The sequence below is a fragment of the Antrostomus carolinensis genome, unplaced genomic scaffold, assembly GCF_000700745.2.
Source record: "Antrostomus carolinensis isolate BGI_N321 unplaced genomic scaffold, ASM70074v2 scaffold25502, whole genome shotgun sequence".
Taxonomy (NCBI): Eukaryota; Metazoa; Chordata; class Aves; order Caprimulgiformes; family Caprimulgidae; genus Antrostomus; species Antrostomus carolinensis.
The window spans coordinates 32,950-56,221 of NW_010300648.1; the positions used below are offsets into that span (position 1 = coordinate 32,950).

Here is a 23,272-nt window from a genome sequence, read left to right on the forward strand (position 1 = left end):
GAAACTAGTTTGAAGTCGCTTATTTCCCAACTGGGAGTAGTAATGCATTGTTTGTTTATTTATTTGTTTTTAATTTAGGAGTTGTAGATTCCACTCATATTTGTCTTTGTGAGAAACAGATTTAGCCATGGAAGTAGATACTGTCTTACTTTTGCAATTGGAATATGCCTTGAACCTAACCTGTCTACCTTTGAAGAACTGATAAGCAAAACCAGTCCACATCCTGGAGAGTTTAAAACTCAGTTAAGGATCCTGCTTAAGCTGCTGCTCAGCTGGATGGTTCCAGATTTGAAAGTTAGGCCTTTTACTCTTGCCCTGTAGTTTATATCTATTATGTTTTTGCTATCTTGCAAATTTTTGTATATTTGCAAAATATATCATTCTTTGCTGCAGCACCACCTGGTGGGAAACTCGGCTACTGAACTGAAGGAGTTGGTTACTGGAACTGTAAAGCCTAGAGAGTTAATAAGCGGTCTTGTGGCTCAACCCCAGAGAAGCAGTATGCTTAGTTTAGCTTTGCTCTGTTTGTTAGGTGCTGCTCCAGATTGGAAGTATTAATTTCACACTACCACCATCTTTTTTTTAACTTCTTGTTTCCTGGCTTTCTTCATCCTTCAGGGAAAGACTCTCGTCTCCTTGTCTTCAGACTCAGTGCTGTCCAAAAAGATATAGAAACAAAGCAAATGATAAGGAGCAAATACAACTGCAGAGAAAATAAACTGGAGAGAACAAAAGGTGATTTCATTGTCCTGTGTTAAAAACATCCACTGTGGTATGATGCCTGTAGTTACCAGGGGTTTATTCCCTTGAGGCAGTTGTAGGTGTTCACCTTTAGTTTTTTCTCTGGACAGTCAATTCAATCTTTGTTAAGCTTATATGTGAAATAAGTGTGGTATAGGCCCAGCATGACTTTTTAGAACTTTGTAAAAATACCGTGTTACTTGGCAACCACTACCAATGAAAAGCTCTAGAGAAAAGCGAGAGGTATGAGAAGAATTATGTGGGATGTGAGAGTGAAATAAAGGGCATTTTAAGGTGGAGGAACACTGGAAAATCTCCATTAAATAGTAGTGCTTAAATTAGTTTGGGTGTTGCCAGTTATTTTAGTAGACATAAACATTTGTCTGGTCTTCAGAAGCCAGCTGCTTTGGAAAGCTGGAACTTGCAAAGTAGTGAAAATCCATGTATTTAGTCTATTTGCAAGAGGAGTAAGGGGAAAAATAGATTTCAAGACAGTCATAGCCTTTTGCCTTTTTCTAGACGTTAATGTCATCCTATTGGGAGATCTGTAATTCTGTGTTGCTGAGTCATGCATCAGAGCCCCCTTGTACTAATCATCATACAAATACAGAACAAAAAAAGCAGACCCTACCCCAAACACTTACAATCCAGAGCATTATTTCCTCAGGCTGCCATTTGTATGCCATTAATACTCACCATGGCAGTGAACTGAGGATTGTTGTGGCTATTCGGAACAAACTACTTCTCGTCACAAAGAAATATAATCCATGCGACAGTTTAACCTGCAGTTCTCTGCTATCATCAGCTGAATCTCCAGTAGAGGAGTTCCAGTACATCCGGGTATGTGTAATAACTAATTACCTTAACAGACTGGGCAGCGCTCAGCTAGTGGGTTTGGGGCCGGGGGGAGACAGAGAACATGAATTTTTATCTTCCCGAACCTCCAGACTAATAAGTGAGAAGCCATATGATGGAGTTCCATCTTATATATGCCAAAGAAATCTTTCAGGTTGTTTTAATGAAGTTCTTGCTTTTCTTTATCACGTTTCTGTGCTTAAAGCATGTCCCTTTAAATTCGTGGAGTACTTGCAGCACCCAGAGTAGGAGCTTGAAAAAGAGAATAATTGTTATTTACATTATAGGAAATATGCCTTTCTGACCCTCCAGTGGTTATGACGCTGGTGGATGGACCTACTGGAGACAGTGACAATATGATCTGTGTAGCGTATCGGCATCAATTTGATTTAGTTAATGAGAGTACTGGAGAGTCCTATAGATTGCATCATGTTGAAACAAACAAGGTGAGTTTTCATCATTGAAACAATTTTCTTGTAGAACCACACTGAATATAATTTCTTGCAGGCTCAGTGCATCCTGTGCTGGCCTCCTGGGACTGCAATTTTTGGAGATCCTCATGTCTGTTACTTTTCACTTCAATAACCTCTGCTTTAGGGCACTCTGAGATATTTCTTCCTTTTGCGATACGTGATAATAATCACTCCCAAGAGAGGTAGTTATAATGGATGACATGTTAGGAAAGATCCTAACAGAGTTTCAGGCTCTGGAATACTGCCGTCATCATAAATTCATTTTTCTCCTTTCTTAGTCAATAGTTTGCATTTTTTTTTTGTGGTCTCAGTGTTTTACTGTTTAAGAAATTGCAGCAAAATAACTTCAATTGTTGGCCATCAGTATCTCATTCAGATTTGCCTATTTGCATGTACTAAGGCTAAAATAGCTACATGTAGCTTTTAGTTCTATTTAAGAAACTGCTACCCAGTCAACTAATAATTAACTGAATTTTTCTAACTAGGACATAGAGTTGGGATTTAAGCAAATGTCGTGAGTTTCAGAAAAGAGCTCCAGTATTTCCTGCTGCTGGGAAGATAATGATCGTCAGCATCTCTGAAAATCAGATAATTGTAATTGTTTCTAACTGTGGATGTGGGCATATAGCTTTAGACCAAAAAAAGAGCGGATTTTGCACAGTTAATTTTTTGTTGTTGTTGTTGTTGTTGTTTTTAACTGACTCTTCATCATAATGAGATAAGGGGCTACTCTTCGTTTGGTGGTTCTTGTTGATAGATTATTTTCTTTTTAAATCACCTTTATTTTTATTCAGATCTGATGGTGAAGAGGTTTGGTGCTCCTAGCATGCGAAATACAGTGTAAGCTTCTCCACAGCACCGGAAATCTGTCTTAATCTGGATGAGGAGGGAACTACAAGTAAAGAATGGGGATGGAGAAGTACACTGCCACCACCACTCTGCCCCCTGTTCCTCTTCTCCCCAGGAATCCTTATTTCCTTTGCAAAAACAAATAAAGTAGACAATTAAAATGAGCTGAGCCAGTCATTTTTGTGATGTTGAAAAGAGACGCCAAATTATTTCCACGGGTAACAGCAGAAATGGCTTTCAGTCACTACAAAGGATGGGTCAAAATGTGTTTGGTATAGATATATAAAGTTCAAGGTCTGTTTAACAGTTCTTGACATATATACAGGAATCCTTAGTCAAGAGGTGAACATCTAGCTTACTGTACAAATGAAAATCAAAGAACTGCTGTTCATGGAATCAGATCTCCAACCCCTCTCCATGCCCAAGTAGTAAATATGGTCTGGGAAAGATTTCTCTAATGTAATCTTATGTATTTCACTAATAAGTCTCATTTCCTGAACAGATACCATACTTTTTATGTCTGGTTTGGGTTTTTTAATCTAACCGGAAAAGACCAATACAGAGTTGAAATAGTAGAATTTATGCAGCCTATGCTATGTAAAAAATATTGTGGTTCATCCAGCGTTGCTTCTCAGTTTCTAAATTCAACCTAGTCAGTAATCCTTAAGCATATCCCTGTCAACCTCTGTAAGTGTTAGTGGTTTTGAACCAGTAACTGGTGCATCTGATCTTTCTGCTAGTCACGATGTGCAGCGGAGCTTTTTGGATTTAAGTTTTTGAAAATAATTGTTATTTTTAGCATATCGTGTTGATTCACAGGTGTCCTGAAATCACTCTTATTTCCCAAAATTCGTGTTGCCGAATAAGTTAAGTAAGTTTTTATTGCTTTATTCAGTGGGTGTGGTATTGAATATTCAGTACTGTACAGAACTGAATACAAATGAAATTGATTTCCATCCTGAGAGGATCCTGAAAAGTAATCACAAAAGACGCTGCATTTGAAAAATTACCCCCCCCCCCCTTTTTTTTTTTTTCTTTTGTCTGTAGTTGTGCATTCCCCCAACTGATTTTATTGCTTGTGAGTCTAAACCTGATTGTAATAACCTCGGTAACCTTTGCCTGTTCATTACCCTTTCCCATTATCATTGCAGGTTAATTTTGTTGCAGCTATTGATGTATATGAAGATGGTGAAGCTGGTCTACTGTTGTGTTATAACTGTAAGTATTTAGGGAAGACCAAAAACAGTAATACCTCAATCTGCATATGTAATTCTTTTTTCATTGGAGTCTAGATCTGTATTTTAAAATAAATTTCAGTGTTTCATGGAAAGTTTTTCAATATAAGTTATTTTTAATTTAAATGCATATTAGAGAGACTAGAAATTGAAGTATCATTTTATTGCAGGGTATGTTGAATTTAGATATACTAGCCATTAGGTTTTAATTTCTGGTATATAGATATGTATCTATATATTTATAGATGTTACCACCTTACTCACAGAAGTCCTGTTTCTTCAGGTCTAGTTCGTTCTTTAGGTAGTTACGTGCTTACTTGGTCTTTTCAAAACATGTACAATTCACCATTCCACCCCTTTTTTCTCTGTTTGCTGTCCCATTCTGTCTTTGTGCTTTTTCTTCTACCCGCTTCTTGGCGCTGTTGCATTATTTCATTGTAATTCTCTCAATCTCCTTTTATAAAACGGCCTTGGATATAACACGCATATGCTCTTCTCTGCAGTTCACAGGTACTTTTTCTCCTATCCTTATGAAAATAGAAGCTCTTAGCGTGAAGCGGCCTTTATGATGCAGTGTTGAAGGACAAGGCATAGCTTTCTTCACTGCAGAAGGCGTGCCCTGTTTGCATCTTCACAGTGAACATTGATGGAGACAGGATAAATGCATCTATGTTCCAGCACTGGCTATCAGATTGGTACCACAGAGCAAGTTTTAAGTGTGTCTAAACTATATCTTTCTATGCTCTGTGAGACCTTATTGGTTCTTGTAGCTTGCCAGATCGTACCTGGTTCTGTTTCACTTAGCACTGCTTCGGAATTGAAAAGCTATCTGACTGAGCGTAGTGAATTCCCACCTCTATTTCTGCGTGGAAGCAGTTCCCCTCTAATAGATTCATCGCCGAGCCAAAGCTAGCAAACTTAGCTGATCTTAAAGTTACAATAAAGGTGCTGCACGGGTTTGCAGCAACTTGAATTCCTGTTTCTAGGACAGTGTTACAGGGAAACCTATGTTTGTCTTTTAGAGTTTTATAATTCCGAAAGTATCCTTGTAGAACAAATATGAAAATACAGGATTTGGCAGTGTCCTACATTTCTATTTAGAAAAAGACTTGCAATAGATTTCTGCATATAAACTTTGATTCAGTCTAAGGACATCAGTTACAGGAAAAAAGTAGAATTTTGCCTGAAAAAAATGGAAAAGAATTGGAAGCAGCATGTATTTGAGACGGTCATAGATCTTTACCTGGAGCCTGCAGTATGCTCATGTAAGCTTGTCAAAAAAAAAAAAAAAAAGATTATTGCAGTTGCATCTCATCTTTTAAGTTTTCTTGTTGTTTGCTGATATGACTTCTCAAGTCCTGAACTTTAATAGATGCTTGATCAGCACTAGCGCATGTGTTTAAAGAAAAATCTGTTGGTAGTGGGAGGTTAAGTTCCCAGTTATCTAGATCTGTCAAATTAAAAATCAGAATTGCATTGCTAGTAACAAGCTGTGTAAGTCAGCATTCATGTCTGACTCATAGAAAGACTGTTAATTTCAGAAGCGGTGGACTTAAAACAGCTAAGCAGTAGGTTCACAAGTTATGATTAATGAAATCTTGGTGTCTGTAATATCCCGTGTGTATAACAGTCTTCAGAGAACGTAAACTGTACTAGCATATGGCTGCTTGAAGGGCAGCTCTTCCTGACAGAGAGGTACAGTTCTGCTGACGCTGTTTTCTGAATTTTTCTTGCCCGTTCCTCTATCCATAGACAAGGTAAGGAACTGATAACTGTTCAAATAGAGTAATACTTCCTTTGCAAAATATGACAACTTATTAAAGCGTAGGTCTTTTATTTTGATCTCTCAAATGCTGTGTTCACAGAGGAAGCGCGTTTCCGTTATCTGTTTAGATACAAAGAGACTTCTACGTAAATGTTTCATTACGTATATAATGCCCACACTTCTGCAAAATCTGCCTATAAACTTGTTGTTTGTCACTTGCAGTGTAAGGTGATGCTTTTTTCTTTTTTGTTACAGATGTTTGCCAATACAGAAAGGTATATCCTTTCAATGGAGGTTCTCCACTGATCCAGCCATCAGCTTATGACTTCCACTTCAGCTGGAATCAAGTTCCTTATGCTGTTGGTGAGAAAATACCTCTTTTTACTAGATGGCTGTTTTTTCCATTGCCATTTAGGCTTGCACGTGGCTCTTAGTGGAATTACAGTATTTGTACTAGAAATAAGCATGTTACATTCATGATGCCACTTCACTAAGTTTCTGCATATGAAAATTTTAAAAAGTGGAGCCTTGGTGCCAAGTTCTTCCTTTGCTGAACGTTTTTTCCTTTCTCTTTTTTTCTGTTTTTCATTTTCCATTCCGTCTGCATTCTGCCAGGCACGGAGAGTGACGTTTTCTTCAGGCTTGATGTAGCTCAGTATCCATCAGCGTTAGACAACCCCTTTTGTCGGAAAGGGATATGCCCAAAGAAGTCAGATGCTCAAGAACATTTTTTTCATGCAGCATCCAAGAAACATTTACATTAACCATTTTCCCGTGCCAAATAATTTTTGTTTCATTGCAGTCTGTGCTTTCCCTTATATCCTTGCCTTCACTACTGATTCCATTGAGATCCGATTAGTGGTGAATGGGAACTTAGTCCACACAGCAGTTGTGCCTGAGCTTCAACTTGTAGCATCAAGGGTAAGAGACAGGAAAATCATGTTTAAGTATTTCTATGATATGTTAGGATCTAATTCTTATAAAAAGTTGCTGCAGCCAAAAACCAAACAAACCAAAACTGATACATGTGCTACTTGATCTCGGTGGTAACTGTTCATCTCTATGCTCTTAGTTTATATCAAGTACAAAGAGACTCAAAATTGATCTCACTGTCCTTTACTGCTCACAGTAATGCAGATCTGAGATATTTGACTATTTACGGGGCAGATGCTATCCTCAACATCACAGATATTCCCTCCACTTATGGTGGGATAACCTTGTGTGACCAACCCTAGTTGACTTAGCAGCAGTACATCAATAGTGGCAGTAGAACATAGTGGACAAACATTTGAGCTTTTACTCGGAGGATGGTTAATAAAGTATCACTGTACTAACGATGAGTTATTTGTCATTTCAGTCAGATATTTATTTTAAAGCTACTGCTGCAGTAAGTGGATCATCTAACAGCAGCTCTAAGAAAATGGGTTCAAGGAGTTCTCCTCAAACACCGACAGCTTATGAAATGCCAGAATGTCCTCTTTCTTCTGTAGAAGGTAACATGGTTTCCAGGCAGCCTGAATTAATGATCTCTGATCATTCCAACAGCTATCACATCTCAGTGCAGCAGATCTTTAGTAAGATGAACTTGATCAGGTTTGATTGATCATTTCTCAAAAAAGAAATTGATCATTTTGAGTTCCTAGCTGAGAGTCTAAAAGACAGAGATTTTCTATTTGTCCAGAGATATGAAGCACCTGGCTGAGCTTTTGCACTGTAGTATCTCTTCTGAATGCATAGTAGCACTGTTTTGAAGAAATCATTTCTGTAGGAGGGGAGGAATTAAGCTTCAGTAGCTTGATGAATCTTTGGCAATATGGCCAAGGCTAATAATGGAAAAAGAGGTCTAAAACTGTGGGGAAACTTGAGATTTCACATATACCATTCCTTTCATTTAAGAAAAGCTAAACTACCATTGGATGGTTAAAGCTCTTTTGCAAACCAAAAGTAAGAAGAAATTCTAGCCTCAAAACGGTTTGCACAGTCAGTTTAACGTAACGTGATCTCTGAACAGCTAGCCTGTAGGGGAAAAATGATGGAGAAACAAGGGACCATCAACTAGATAATGCAAGATGTACATATATCTTCCTCACTTAAATTTGCTGCTGTACTGTTGGCAGAAGGGGAAAGGTGAAAGGAATCACAATTTCGGTTTTTAAAAGGCAGTGCTATTTGATGGTAAGTTGCTGTTTTGGGGTTGGTTTTTTTTCTTGGATTTAGGAAAATGTGGTATTTTATGGCACCTAAGAGGAGCCGCAACTTAAACCGCTTGGGATCCAGGCTCCAGTATACTTGCAACATATTAAAATACATGAGGAATGTTGCATAAAGTGCAGAGTCATGATGTAATAGTCAGAATACCAACCTCAGGACATGTAAATTTACTTTATGGTTCCACTGCTGATGCATCACATCACCAAGAGTCAATCTTTTTCTCTCCAAGTCAAACTGCAGTTTTGCACACTGTGGTTGTATTTCTTCCGCCTCCTAGCCTATTTATATTGAAGAATCACTGGGGCAAGGAATATCTTTGTTATTTGAATTAAAAAGCACCTGGCACAATGAGTATAATTTTGCATTTGAAAATATTATGAACTGATTCTATTGTGAAAGTGTAGCATTCTTTTTTCCTTCTGTGTTTCAGGTGAAGTTCCATGTAAAAACCTGTACAAAATTCCTCTCAGTAATCTGGTTGGACGAAGCATTGAACGACCTCTGAAGTCACCTTTGGCTTCCAAGGTCATCACTACTACAACATCCAGTGCCATTGCCTCTCTTCCAGTTACTCACTCGCTATCCTTATCTCGTATGGAAATTAAAGAAATTGCAAGCAGGACACGTAAAGAATTGCTGGGTAAACTCTCCTCAATCCTCAGTGTACATATCACTTGCCAAGTATATAACTTCTAAACTTTGGACCATCACAGTCAGATTTGTAACGTGCAACCAGTATTCATAAATAAGTAGTATAAACAAACAAATGAAACTCTGAGAAAACGTTATTTGCAGATAGTCTAGCCAGCATCTAATCAGACATAAGGTGACCATATTCTAAGCCAATTAGAAACTATTTCGTTAACAATGGAAACCAGCAATAGATACCTTAAAGTTTTCATGAATGCTTTATTTTCAGTTGAGAGTATTAAGTCTTTTATTCCTTTATTGAGGCCTCTTGGATGAGCCTATACCCAAGACAGAAAGTGCACAGAAGCAAAAAAAAATTCCTCGAAGACAGTCAGACCCCAAGCAGGGAGCAGTAAGATCAACTAGTAGTGACAGGTAAATATACTGACTTTAGAAAAGAACATAAGATACTGTAAATGTTTTCAGAATGGATTGTTTTTCAACTTGTTCATGCTTATCTCAGGTGGCATGGGGCTGACCCAGACCTTTGTATATCAATGTGAATTTCATGCTAATGTGTTTGTTAGAGTATCTGAATACTGTGAGTACTGAAAGAATTATACTTTTTGCTAAAGACATGTTAATGAGTAAACCAAGGCTAAATGGGATTTTGTGGGGACCTGCTGCAGTTGAGCCTGTGATTAGGGTTTGGACTACTAGATCTGCACTGTGCAGGCGCACTTGCTGTTTTGTTCGTAGCTCTTGTGTTGCCATTTCCAGAATAAATGTTGGGAAGAAACACCCTGGCATTTGTATGTTTGGCTCTCATTTGTATGTTTTTTGACCTCACTGCCATTTCACATCCTGTGTTTGTGTAGAGTAGTGTCAGAATTCAGCCAAGATACAGTAGACTGAGATTAACGAAACAAACAAAAAAATCTGCTGCAATGTAAAGCCATATTTTATTTATTTCACTATTTGGAAATTCTTTGGGCAGGAGGCTTCATTAACATTACCTTTTGATGGTTTTCAGCAGAGTGAAACAGAGAGAAACTTAATTTTAATGGTCTGTCTCTGTCTTTTTGGATAACTTGATTGAATCTAGAAATAGCCATTGAACCTGCTTGCCCTGATCTGTGTTAGTAACCTTTGTCTTCCTCTTTGCAGGATAATCGCAAGCTCTTTTGAAAGTTACTCTGAAGGATGTCATCTTTCCACTAGTTCAGATCCCAATACTTTAGCAAACAGGGAAGAGAGCTCACCATCTAGCTATCCATTTCAGCTGATTTCTTTATATGATGAAGACATCATTGACTTGAAGTGAAGACAGTCTTAAAATCTTTCTTCCTTACTTCACATTTTCTTACAACTCTGTGAGCTCTATGGGAATGTCACAAGCACTGCTTCTAGTGGTAAAATGTGGAAGTATTGGTGGTTAATCTTTATAGAACTCATGTTGTTCTGGCTAGCTCAGCCTGATTTGGTGATGCTTATATCTTTGACATAGGTATGTTTTCTCTTCTCAGTTAATGAACTGTTACTTTTTGTGGCATACTAACAGTACGTAATCAATGAGAGATTTAGGCTGAAACTGAAGTAAATAAAAAGTATTACTTGTTCTGAGCTTCTTATAATTTGAAGTACCGGAGTGACATTCAGCTAAGTTAATCGCTGTTATTACTATCATGAGTTGTTTTACAACAGTGTATGTCAGGTGGGAAGAGGAATTTTATAACATAAATAAGTCCTCTTGGCTTTTCAGTCTTTAAAAAAACAAACAAAACAAAACAAAGGCTTGCAAGCAAGGTCTTTCCAAACAGTGCTGTCTGTGCTTGAAATGAGGCAGCTGTGATATGTTCACTGAAGAATCAAGGATGTTCTGTAAAGATCAGGTAAGATATGAAGATGCTGCTTTCTTTGCTGTGGCCTGTCCATGTGCATTTTTTAGAGAAACTTGAAAACTGTTTTGGCATTAAGAATCCTTTAGCAGAGAGGCTTTTTATAGAAAACACGAACTTTCAAAATATTCCTTAAGAATTTGAAGTAAAAAAACCCCAACAAACAAAACAACAACAAAACAAAAACCCCAAACACAACACCACCACCAACAAACAAACCCCCAACAAAAGTACCCCAGCTGTATTTCTCCATCTACTGGAACACTGTTATTGTAGTACACCTACAAATTTTCCCATTACAGGCAGAGGATTCAACCCCTGATTTTCTTTCTGACTACACAAAGATTCCCATACAGGCATCAGCATTATCTGTTGTCTGCTCTTGCGCCAACAGCCTAAGTCATTATTCCAGTTAATCGTATTTTTCTGACTGTATCCAGACTGAAATTTCACTGCTAAGAAACTAGCTTTCTATGTTGAAATGGTCATCTTAGACCTTTTGTTATGTTAAAAGACAGAGTTTCATGTTTAAAGCTTGAGTATTTTTTTAAACTCTTTCCTCTATGCCAAAAATAATTTTTAAACAATATTTTGAAACGGTTTTGTTTTGTTTGTTGGGCATTTTTTTGTTTGTTTTGTTTCATGGAAGCATGATGCTTCCAGGCTTTTTCTAGATGAAGATTTTAACTTTATTAGCAAGTATTTGTTGTTCTGTATGTCGAAATACTTCTGTATCCTTGATTTTATTTTGTAATACCCTTCGTGTGTCATGATTTCACTTTCTGTCCAAGCATGACCATCTGGAGATGTACGCCTTTTGCTTTGGTCTGTCTGAATGTAATACTGGTTTTGCCAAGTGGTTGTTGCCCAGTTTCTTGTATCTAATGGCTTAATTGCTCCGCCTAAGAAAATATGCAAGGCCTTATCTGAAAGGATCGTTTCTTACTCTCACCTGGAGTGACAAGGAAAGAAGCAATATTTTCAACAGTAATTAGTCGAGGAGCAGAAGCAGTATTAACCAGTGGCTACTATTATTTTTTTTTTTGTACCCATAGATGTGTGGGGTGAACCTTAGTAAGAATCTAAAAGGGAAGTGCCAGCTCAAAGTCTTTGCAAGAGCTTGTAATTCTTTTTGAGAATGTTATTTCCAGAGATTGTGTTAATTTAGCCTTTCCTATTTATCTGGCAGCTAAGGTTTAAAAAAATTAATCTGAAAGTATCACGTGGTGCTTATTCTCCTGGAAGTTGTAAATGCTTCTGTGGACTTACTGAATCTACTTTAGAGAGCAGCACTGCTTGCACTTAGATATTTTTAGAAAGCAAAAGCACCACCTTTTGCCATAACTGGTTTTCTTGATGTAGTATTTCATTTCTGTTATGTGGATGTTTTTGAAGACTGTGTACCAGTGTGTTGCAAATCTGGGGCTTTAGTTAAAATACAATTTTAACTGGAAACTTTGCTTTGTATTGTTAGGTTATCAGATTTTAAATATATTGCAGATGTTCACCTGTGCTGTTCTAGCATGATTTAATATGACTAAACCATGGTTTGATAGCAGTTGAAACAATATACAGAGATTTTAAAACTTGTTTTGAAGAACCTGAACAAACACAAATTTAGGTATCCTGAAAGACAAGCCTTAGCAGTGGTGCACTAGGGAGATCAAGGATGAGGAAATCTTGACAGAAAGCTTGACCACCATTTGCAGTGGTAGTCAGGATGCGTATAGATGTGGCATTTGCGTCATAACTGAGACAAGATTATAGAAAGAGGGGCAATAAAGCAAGAGTTACTTTCTTTATAGGCACTGCTGTGGTTCTGGTTAAAGTATTACCGTAAAGTAAGAGTGTGTGTGTGTGTGTGTGTGTGTGTGAGGGAGAGACAGAGAACTGAAGGTCTGCCTGTAATCACAGTATTGATGACATCTAGCAAATACAAACAGCGAAAGGACTGTAAAGAGTACAGATTAAATTTGATGGCTTAAGCTAGACACAAACAGGCAAGACTAGTTCCATAGTACTCATAGGGAACAGGATGTTGGTATAGTTTGGAGAGGGATGTCCAGCAGCTGACTCCCATCCCACCTTCCACGTGAATTTTATGCTCTAGCTTGACTTAGTGGGTCAGGTGGAAGCTGTTACACAGGTCACATTGGGAACTGCCAGACCTAACAGACTGTTACTTCTACAGGACAGGAAGGATCGGAACCCTAAAAAAAAATCCTGTCTTCATTCCTAATGTATGCAGTTAAGTGCCTTAACAAGAGTGCCACTTCTTGAGTTTTTGCTTCTGTAATTAATCTGGGTCTTGCAGGAATGTAGGGATAATATTAGACCTAGCAAAAGAAGTGGGGAGGGAATCAGGCAACAATAGCTTGGTGTATATGACATCTAGAGAGGGTAGCTGAGGCTTTAGGGTCATGTATATGTAGTTTAATACCTACTTACTCTACGGGAGTGGCCCAGAGTATAGGTAGAAGGCAGGGAACATGGTAATAAAGTTCCAATTTTGTTTGATACAGGAACCAAATTCTGTGAAGGTCTTTATCACATTTATTGTATCAAAAGACAAAATATCACTCAATAATGTGACATTGCTGGCATAACTGGACAAATAGCCACTGTACAAGAATGTGGTTTCTGTGGGCTCTTAACAGTCTCATCAGACCACGTGCCTTTTGGTGTGATGAATCAGCATCCTCTGAACTAGCTTCTAGCCATTGTTTCCAAATACGGCTTAGATCTGTACCATTCAAACTGCTAATTAAAAGTCAAAACAAAAGCTAACTGATGGTATTGATAGCTTTTGTGCATCATTTATAAAGGGCAAGGTTTTTATACATCTATGCATCTTCTCCTACTTCCGACCAGTGTCAGATGACATTTACTTTGGTGCAAGCATTAGGCTGTACAGGCAGTTAATTTAGAATGTACTCGTGCCCCCTCACCAGCATGGGTAACAATGGGCTGTTCTGATTACAATCCTTTCCTGGCTTGTGGCTGGCATGGGGGTGGGGTGGTTTGGCTGGTTGGTTGGGGGTTGTTTTTTTTTTAGTTGGGTTTTTGTTTTGGTTTGGTTTTTGGTTTTTGTTCAGTTGGTTTGGTTTCTTGGGGGTTGTGTGTGGCAGGAGCGGATTGTTTGTGGCTTTTGCACTGCATATTGTACAGGATGCAAGTACAGATGCTGTCTGCCTTCATGTGACTATTTCTATATATGTGCAATTTGTAATTGAGTAGTAGATTCAGTTGGGGGGGGTTTTTTGTTGTTGTGTGGGGTTTGGTTTGGTTTGGTTTTTTTTTCACTAGGTCAGTCAACTGGATATTTAAAGTTATTAATAACAGTTATTAAGAGAGGACAGGTAGCACCCACATGAAGTGCAACACTATTACATAACCAGTTACATCTGACTGCTCCTGACATTTACTTTCTGCTATTCTGTGTATATTTGACCAATTCTTGAGGCATTCAAGCTCACACGTATTTTCCTAAAGGTGTAGATCTGTAACTTGTGCTGGCAGATGCAGCAGCTTTCCCAGAGCTGTTGGCTTAGTCTGCATTTGAGATCTATAATCCTTTGGGTTTGGATTTGGTTTTTAATATATATAGTTTTAAGGGATTAAATGTCCTAAGCATATATAGGAATCTAAAGTAATGTGATATTACAAGGACAGGGGGGAATCCCATCTTCAAGTGGTAAGGTATTTCAGTCTTTTTGTCTTTTGTTTTTTTTCCTTCTGTGTATGAAAATGAGTACCATACGATTGTAATTATTAACAATTTGCTGTCATGGTTCATGTGCACAGTGCTTGCTAATTCTGTTAAAGCAGTATTTTTCACAGATAGGCTTAGCCTGATTTTGCGGAGGAATAAATTATACCCTGAGAACCTAGAATTAACAATACAAGAAAGCTCATATGACAGCATGCAGCAAACGTCTGTACTTGCATGCAGGTTAGAAAGTGTTTTTACTCTTACTAGTTGAACAAACTTCACCAGCCTGTGTACTGCCTAGCTGCTTCGTTTTGTTGCTGACCTGCAACTGACTGACTCCTTTTTGCTACTGGGAATCATGATATTAGCACGTGATTTGATGAGAAAATTTAAGAGCTTATTTTCTGCATATTTACTTACAGTTCTAGTAGGCATTTATTTGGTTGAATGGAAAACGTCATGTCTCAAGATTTATGCAAAAAGTGTTATCAACCCAGAATGTCAATATTAACTAAGTCTCTGAATGTTAGCAGACTGCTTTGTAATTTAATAATTGCATATTGTTAAGACTGTTGCTGCGTTTGTGATCAGAAACTCTACCTACCACTTGTCTTAAATGCCAATGTATTAACATTGTTTTTAAAGTCATGTGATAGTGTGTATGTATGGTTTGTTTTAGATGTGACATCCAAAGAGAAACAGTCCTGTCATAGCTGGAACTGTTTTAAGTGCCATTTATCACCTCTGTGAAGGAGGAACAGATGATTGTTCCTTCAGATGTATTAAACCAGAAATTGGACCTCACTTCTTTCTTTCACACATGCAGAACTAATGGCTTTTCCAAATTTGGTTCATCAAACATTAAAAAGATGGGAGGTAACGTGCTAGTGCAGAGAGCTCTGGATTACTGTTTCCAGTTGAGTTTTCTAGACATTTTGTTTCAAAGATGTCATTCATTTAAGTGCTGTATCACAACCTGTGAGATTGGTGTTTGTGTCTTAAATTCTCTGACAAGAACTATAATCCAGCATTGGTTTGTGTTTCCAGGCATCTTTTAGACTTACAGAGACCTGCTCCAATTGCAGAGCTTTACCCCTTAAATTAACGCTACAAAAGAGAGTATTTCTCCTTTTCTCACTAAGAGTATATTCCTCCTCTAAGACCTTGTACTTCCTTTCCAAAAAAAACAACGCTCTTTCCTGAATTCTAAAATCCAAGCATCCCAGAAACAGTCCCAGCAACACAAAGGTTAAGTACTGCAGTCTGAAGTAACATTAGCGAGGCTCCATAATTCACTTCTTCAGTGTAACATGCCATAAGGGAAAGGCAAACTAGAGCAAGGAGATTGTAGTTGTTTATTTACAAGATTAGATCTTAATTTACATCTTGGAAAAAAGATACTGGCCCCTACATTTAACATTCTTACTTGGCCATTATAGTCAGGTGAAAAGAACAGAGGAATTGAATTAAAAGAGTAAGTCTTAAGACCCACACAAGGGAGATTTACTACAAGGGAGTATTCAGATCCCCATAGATGTTTTTTTTAAAAAAAACCCATAATTCAGATTTTACAATATTCATTAAAATTATTGGGTAGCAAGTTTAATAACTGAGATGCAGTTAGTTACAACCATAGCACCATACTTGACAACATGAAGGTTTTATATCAATATTAAAAGCCTTGGGCTTAAGATCTTCTGAAGTAGGCCTCAATTTGTTCCAGGGTCTGTCCTTTTGTTTCAGGAACATAAAAGGCTGTAAAAGTTACATTGAGGCAGCAAAAGGCAGAGAAGAGCCAGAACGTGCCATAGGCTGTTAAGAAACCCTAAGGGGAAACAATAAAAAAAAAAGTGTTATTACAGCTCACTACTGTACAACTATAGTTGTGTATTGCCAGAGAAGACTGTGGCTCAAGGCTCTCACAGGAGCATCTTTAATAAATTTCTCTGTGAAAAGAAACTTCAGATTGTACTTTATGATGCTTACTATAAAATCATTAAATTCTTTGGTTACCAAGAAGGCCATAATCCAGTTTGTTAACACACAAGCACCACTTGATATGCCTCTAGATTTAAGTGGGAAGATTTCAGATATCACCAGCCATGGAACAGGACCCCAGCCAAGGGCAAAACCTGCAATTACAAACAGAAGAGAATAAATACAAGTTAAGTACATATTAAAGGGAAGACTGAAAGATGCCCAAGTCAGTCAAGTAAGGAGGATGCAGTTTTTCACTCTAGATTCTTGGATGATTCCAGTAAAACGGTACCTCTAACAGAAGGAAAGAGAGGCAGCATGATAAATGGTAGTGCATTTTACATCAAATTAATTACAAGCATATTCTTAACAAACAGAACTCTTGCCACAAAGTCTCTGAAGTGTCTGAGCCACACTTAATTCTGTGATGGTACAAGGCAGCAGCAGTTAGACACAAGGTCAGTTTTTAAGCTTACCACTTCAGAGACTTGTTGTTTTTATTTTTCCATTAATGACTCTAAAAGCAGTTTGCCCTGAGCACTTACTATTAGCACAAGGAGGTATAAACTCATTTTCCAGGGAATTGACTTAACCAAGGTGCTAGCTCTAGCACTAGGGTAGTCAATGCTCATCCCAACTTTGCATTATACACTGAAATGGTCTGTCATTTCCATTCATCGGCAACGTGACAAAATGGAACAAAGTTGTTACATTCATCATGAAGTTTGAGTTTTGTGTACTGGCTGCTTAGAAGCCTGTTCCACTTACCAGCAACAAAGAGCCCTAGGCTCACTACTGCAAGCCAGGATATGCTGCTTTCTGTTCCTGGGGACGCTGCATTTAGAGTGAACCACACATCAGGATGTGATGAATTGTTTCGATTTGGCAGAACCATTTTAAAGTACAGCCCAAACAATGCAGTACTGAGAGCCATGATTATCCCTGAAAAGTAAGCAATAACCAAGTTGTCAGTGGTTGCCACCTGGGTGTTCTTCTGAGAGACACAACATAGTTGGTCAGCCAAGTATAAGATCTGCTGTCCCTCACAGAACTGTTTCTTAAAAGATACTGTTCTTGGAAATAAACACTGGCATTGACAGGAGTGAAAGATGCTAGACAAGCATTCTAAACATGAGACAAACACTACAGTCTTGACAGCAGTCCTTACTATTGAGTGCGTAGCACAACTGTATTAAACAGTTGGGGGTTTTTTTTAGCACATTTACTTGTAAAGCTAAAATTTTTAACCATAACCTTGTATAACTAAACACCACAATGCCCCACAGACATAGCAGCAGCCACAGAGAAATTACTCTGAAATAGCCATTTGTTGACAACTTGTGTATGAGCAGTATCATGACATTGAATCTTATTAAGCAGAAAAATTAGCATGATAGTAAGAACTGTCTCAGTAACATAGCTATTTTAAAATAAAACCTGGCCTGGTAAGAAGACAAAAAAAGATAGCCAGATGTAGTTTCAAGGGGTTCCACCTACAATGTATATGTAACATGACAGTTTGCGCTTTAATACTAGAGTTCTGTCAAACTATAAATATAAAGCAAACCACTTAAAAATACATAAATTACAATACCTAATTCTCCCAACAGTTAAAACACTTTTTGGTACCACCACAGTACTATAGATAGTAATTTTTCTTACAGATCAAAATTCAGTAACACCTTTTACCAGATATGGAAAGCAGCATTTTTCGTCCAGTTTTATCTATGATAAGTGCAGCCACAGCAGTGAAACATACTTGTATGGAACCCACAACAACAGAAGCCATTCTGCTGTCCTGAAATACAAAGTAAGAGGTAAGGAGAATTTGCTATTTTATGCTGGTGAGAGGATCACTTATCAAGCATTACAAATGCATTTGTTTCTTCTATCTGAAAGAAGACAAACTATGCCACAGAAATTAATGGTAGGGGGAGACAACAGTAGAAGGGGGAAAAAAGAAAAAAAAAAAAAGACATCAATTAACACAAGATACTGGTCTCTTAATAAACTTTAAAATAAGCCACAATTACTCTCTAGAGTTTCACTTTCTCTGACACATTGCATTTGCAACTGTAATTAAAAAAAAAAATCATCCTAAGATGACTAGAATAGGAATTTCTATCAGTATCCAAGTTTCAGACCAGCAAAACACAACATACTTCCTCCCAAAAAAACCCCAGAATATTCAGGTATGCCAGAGCAACACAGTCAAGAGGGTATCTAGAATCCAAACCAAATAAGCCCACTAAAATCCAAACCCTGTTATTTATGACGCAGGCAGGATCATTATCACATCAATTTGTTACGTGTTTTAGCTGACTTACAGCGCTGACTAAGCTGAAACTGTTACAGACCTTTGTCAGTTTGGAAGCACACCCCAATTACCTTGAAGTTTGCATCCTCAAAGATAGTTTCTGCATAAAACATAACTGCATTAATGCCTGTTACTTGCTGGAAGAACATTAGAGCCACACCAATAAGAAGTGGCCTGTAGATTGAGGGGTTCTTAAATTCAGAGAGATTCAGTCCCTGTTAAAAAGATTAAATGATGACTAGGTGAAAAATTTTATCTTTTAAATGAGAGGAAAAAAAAAAAAAAAACCAAAAAACAACACCAACAAACCTCCTCAGAACATTTCAATCTGTTCAAATTCAGTAAGTTTCCCACTCCCCCTTTAGCAAAACTAAGTGCCTTAGCAGTAAAAATGTTTAAATTTGAAGTATTCGAGAACTCCAGAAAAAACATTTTCCCTCTTTTGTCAGGTTCTAGAGACAGAAATATATACAGTACTTTGTAGAGAAAGTTAACATGAATGAATACACAGTTTGCAGAAACTGAACTTCCGTGTTTCGACCTGCCTATTTAGGCACACATCTCACAAGAGGCTAAACAATGCTTTTAGAGATGCAAGAAAAAATGCAGTCACACAACATGAACAATGGGGAAATTAGTGCTAGAGGTGTTGCACAATCCTACAAAATTTCTAAATAAAACAAAAAACTAGATAGCTTGTCATGTAATTAACAAGATCACGAGCCCGACTGCTACTTGTGTACGCTGATGACAGCCAACAATGTGACAGCAGTTGCAGGTCAAAGGTAGAGGAAAAAATATTCAAAGAATCTCACTTACTTCCCAAGTATCGTTTGTTTGAGGGCACAGGTTTGGACCACCTTTTGTAAAAAGGGCTATTAACTAAGCTTTGGTAAAATCCTTTTAATTACACTATATGCTTTCAGATGTTCTCTATGTACAAAACATTTTTTAAGAGTAAATCAGAGTCTCATCACCTCTTCCTGAACACTAGCTTCCATCTGCCTACATTCCCATTCGTGATCTGCATGTGGTCCCCGCAGAAAGTGCAAAGCAGCTATGGCTTCTGAGCGTTTGTTCTGATTCAGCAGAAATCTCGGTGTTTCAGGCATGAAGGACATGAACAATAGCATTATGCAGGATGGAAAAGAACACAGCACTGCAAGCCAGTGCCATTTGAGCGTTATTCCTGGGTAACAAATAGGAAAGAAAAAGGACTGTGAACATCAATTAGTTGCACAAACAAATTAACATTTACTTTCAGTTCTTCAGTGTAGTTCTTTCATTAACACGTACTAATTCTTTTTTGTAACCTAGAGCCCACATACCTGCAACATAGGCTCCCAGTATGCCAGTCACCACCATCAACTGAACGCAAGAGCCAAGCATACCACGGACTTTAGGATGAGATACTTCAGCTATATATACCTAAAACACGGGGAGAAAACATCTCATAATTACTTCTATCCAATTTTGGATCGAAGATTCGGTATGTAATTGATTTCTGAAAAAACGCAGATGTATTTCCTAGTAACTCCCCTCCTTCAAGAAATCCTCAATAAAATGGAGGAAGTAGAAAAAGTGCCATCTCAGAAACGTATATTGTCATTATGAGAAACCCTGGAAAAAAGGGTGTACCTAAGCCAGAAGAATGCTGAAGCAGTATCAGGATTCCAAAGGTAAATAAACTCACATTAGTAAGAGCTGCTTTTGTTAGCCATATTCAGCAAGAAACACATCACCACAAAGCTGTCTAGAGCTTGGAACAGTCTTTGCTTAAACGTGTAGCTCAAGCCACACATAAAATTATTTGCAATGAAACTTTTAAAATTTTAATTCGGTGTAAAGAGTGCAAATTATTTCATTCTCCATGAAGTTCAAAATTGACAATTGTTCAAGTCTTAACACAGACTACGCAAACAGCATCACACCTCATCCAGTATTTGGGATCAACTTAAGCGTTGCAGCTCTTTTTTAATATACTGACTCCAAGTCAAGAGCTACAGTTTAGCTGTATATATAAAAAAGAAATCTCTCACATTTATAAGTACGATTCTTTCTAAAGTCACAGTTCTTTTTGTGAAAGGAAAATAAGTAGTCCTTATTTCAAGAATAATTTAGAGCTACAAAAATTTGGTATTACATATGACATTCTCCTCCCTCATCACTGCAGTCACATAGATCTTTTACTGTTGGCCATGGGTTAAGGCCTTTACACACCGGAGCCTGGAGCCCAGCTCCGTTAAACAACAAGCAGTCATTTGTAAAGCAGACAGAATTCCTCTAAAGACATTAAACTCAACAGACTAAGCAACCAAGCTTTCAACAAGAGAGAAAGTTGCACAAGATTAGCATGTAGACCCTACCACCCAGAATATTTTTTAAATTTGATTTTTATAACCATCTAGATTAATAAGGAATGAGCATTTATTCCATACTTCATTCTAAGCACTTCTTAGCCTTTGATTTTTAGTTTGCATCTCACTTCAAAACCTAGAAATGCTGGAACCACTAGAAAAGCAACAAAGCTGAATTCTAGATGGCTTATTTCACACTACTACCTATTCAGCTAGATCCAAAAGGTCAAATAATACCAGAGAAAACAGCTAACAACAGAATGAATTATCTCCATTTCCCTACTGCACATACATTCCTGAATGCATGGGAAAAGTTAATGTTCAGAAGATAGCAGTTCAATGGAATCAGGAGGCACATTTGTCATTACTCCAGGATGAGTGAGCAGGCACAGTTTATTTGCAAAACCAGGAAGTTGTTTGGTGAAATATAAGACTATTAGAAGCAGTTTGTAAGAGCAGGGAAGAAAAAAAAAAAAAAAACACACCTTCCCCCCCCCCCCCCCCATGTTACATATGAGGAATTTGAAGACATAAATATTACTAGACTAGCAGAACATAAAGAGAAGCAATCAAAGAAAAGACTAGCAGTCTGAACGATCACATCACTGTATCGGGAATGCATAGTACACAAGTGCCAGTAGAAGAAACAAAATTTTGTTTTATTTGTATTTTCTTCATGATAAAAAACAAGCAAAATACAATTCTATAAAAATCAGTTTCTTCTAAAACCACAAACTGTCTCACCTACAGTTACTCAGTTATTTCACCCAAGCCACCTATAGCACTGCTATGGAAAAAGAAAGAAAAAAAACACACAAACAAACAAAAATGCAACCACACATGCACATACACCCAGAAAAAGTCTTACTTACTGGAACAACAAGTGAAGTAATTCCACTGGCTAAGCCTGTCAGCATTCGTCCAAAATAAAGCATCCAAACATTCTGAGCAGATATAATAACTACAAATCCAAAAACATGTGGTATTGAGCACAGCATTAGACTCAGCTTTCTCCCAACTTTATCTACAAGATATCCTCCTAGTATTCCTCCGGCAGCAGCTCCTAATGTTACTGTTGACTTGAAAAAACAAGTAAAAAAAAAAAAATTATACATATATAAAAATAAATAACAGACAGCAATTTCTTTTAAAGTCTTGAAAAGTAAATAGCAGCTTCTAAAAAAACATGCTAGAGCATGCAGCTGTTTTGAAAATCAAAATAAACATTTACTTCTTAATCAAAACATAGTCAAGAAGCACTACTCACCACAACTGAACAGCAAGGAATTTTCATATTACATATAAAGCTCTTTCAATTAAGGGGGGAAAAAAAAAAAAAAGGCTGCAGTAACTGTTTCTTAATCTGTCTACATGCTGTCCTTTCACAAACAGGCTTTTCAAACTGTTCTAAAGCCCTGAAGAATTTGTTATCTTGACTAATCCGAAGTCCAGCCTGTCTCCAAAAAGCAAATATTCCCCCTGTTGATGGATTGCACTAATTAATTATTAAACAGTTTATTTTCTATGGCCCCTTACCACGTTCAGCTGAGATACATGAGAATGGTTAGAAGATCTTTCAGCACCAAAACCAAGGTTAAAATAATAGAGGCATTTATTAATATAAGCTAATTGAGAGTTATCACAGCATGACAGCACTGTTACTCGGGAAAAGTTTGAATCAATCACTGAGTTTAGAAAAAAAACCTGAATTTCATTATTACAATCTGCATTTACCCTCATTCTTAAAAGGAGTAAGACTCCACCCTATAAGCAGCATCTTCTTGACCTGTGCTTTCAAGTGACACCACAGAATGGTAATACATCATGCAGAGACCTACCCCAAACCATGAGGCTTGATTGCTGTCCAATCTTAATTTAGGATCGTTGATTTTCCTCAGCTCTGGAATAACAGGTGAGCTATAGCCCAGCACAAAGCCAAAGCTGAGCGGTCCCAGGACAGCAGCGAAGGTGGCCAGGTACAGCTTCTTGTTCTGCACTCTGAGGCAGAAGAGGCCGACAAAGATCAGGCCGTCCCCACCTCCAGCTTCCAGCCCCAGCTCCGGCCCCTTACTGGGGCCAGTCATGCTCGGGTGGGCCTGGCAGAGGGCTGACCCAGAGCTCGCCTCGGCCGCTTCCCGCCATCGGCCGCGGCCGAGCTGCAGGGCAGTCAGCGCGGCCCCTGAGCCCGTCAGAGCGGCGGGTCGCGGCCCCCGCGCTCACCTCGGGTAAAAGTCCGAAGCAGGGTAACCCAG

The 23,272-nt window shown here is 38.0% G+C and overlaps 2 protein-coding genes across 2 annotated transcripts in view; one reads left to right on the plus strand and one right to left on the minus strand.

The window, feature by feature from the left end:
• Window positions 1-10,439, plus strand: part of GARNL3 (GTPase activating Rap/RanGAP domain like 3) — a 38,182-nt gene extending 27,743 nt beyond the window's left edge. The window contains exons 19-28 of the mRNA XM_029083810.1: window positions 619-735; window positions 1,409-1,581; window positions 1,884-2,042; window positions 4,070-4,136; window positions 6,174-6,281; window positions 6,721-6,839; window positions 7,276-7,411; window positions 8,560-8,769; window positions 9,083-9,194; window positions 9,927-10,439. Of these exons, the coding sequence (XP_028939643.1) occupies window positions 619-735; window positions 1,409-1,581; window positions 1,884-2,042; window positions 4,070-4,136; window positions 6,174-6,281; window positions 6,721-6,839; window positions 7,276-7,411; window positions 8,560-8,769; window positions 9,083-9,194; window positions 9,927-10,083 (1,358 nt within the window). The 3' untranslated portion in view covers window positions 10,084-10,439. The remainder of the gene's footprint in view (window positions 1-618; window positions 736-1,408; window positions 1,582-1,883; window positions 2,043-4,069; window positions 4,137-6,173; window positions 6,282-6,720; window positions 6,840-7,275; window positions 7,412-8,559; window positions 8,770-9,082; window positions 9,195-9,926) is intronic.
• A 5,617-nt stretch (window positions 10,440-16,056) lies between these two features.
• SLC2A8 (solute carrier family 2 member 8) lies at window positions 16,057-23,269 on the minus strand (the record flags this gene model as incomplete). The annotated part of the gene is made up of 10 exons (XM_010163207.1): window positions 16,057-16,194; window positions 16,356-16,501; window positions 17,115-17,288; window positions 18,036-18,144; window positions 18,735-18,878; window positions 19,641-19,852; window positions 19,992-20,091; window positions 21,893-22,099; window positions 22,859-23,018; window positions 23,241-23,269. Coding segments are annotated over 10 exons (1,419 nt in total), but the record flags the coding sequence as incomplete, so codon positions are not given.
• Window positions 23,270-23,272: the final 3 nt, after the last annotated feature.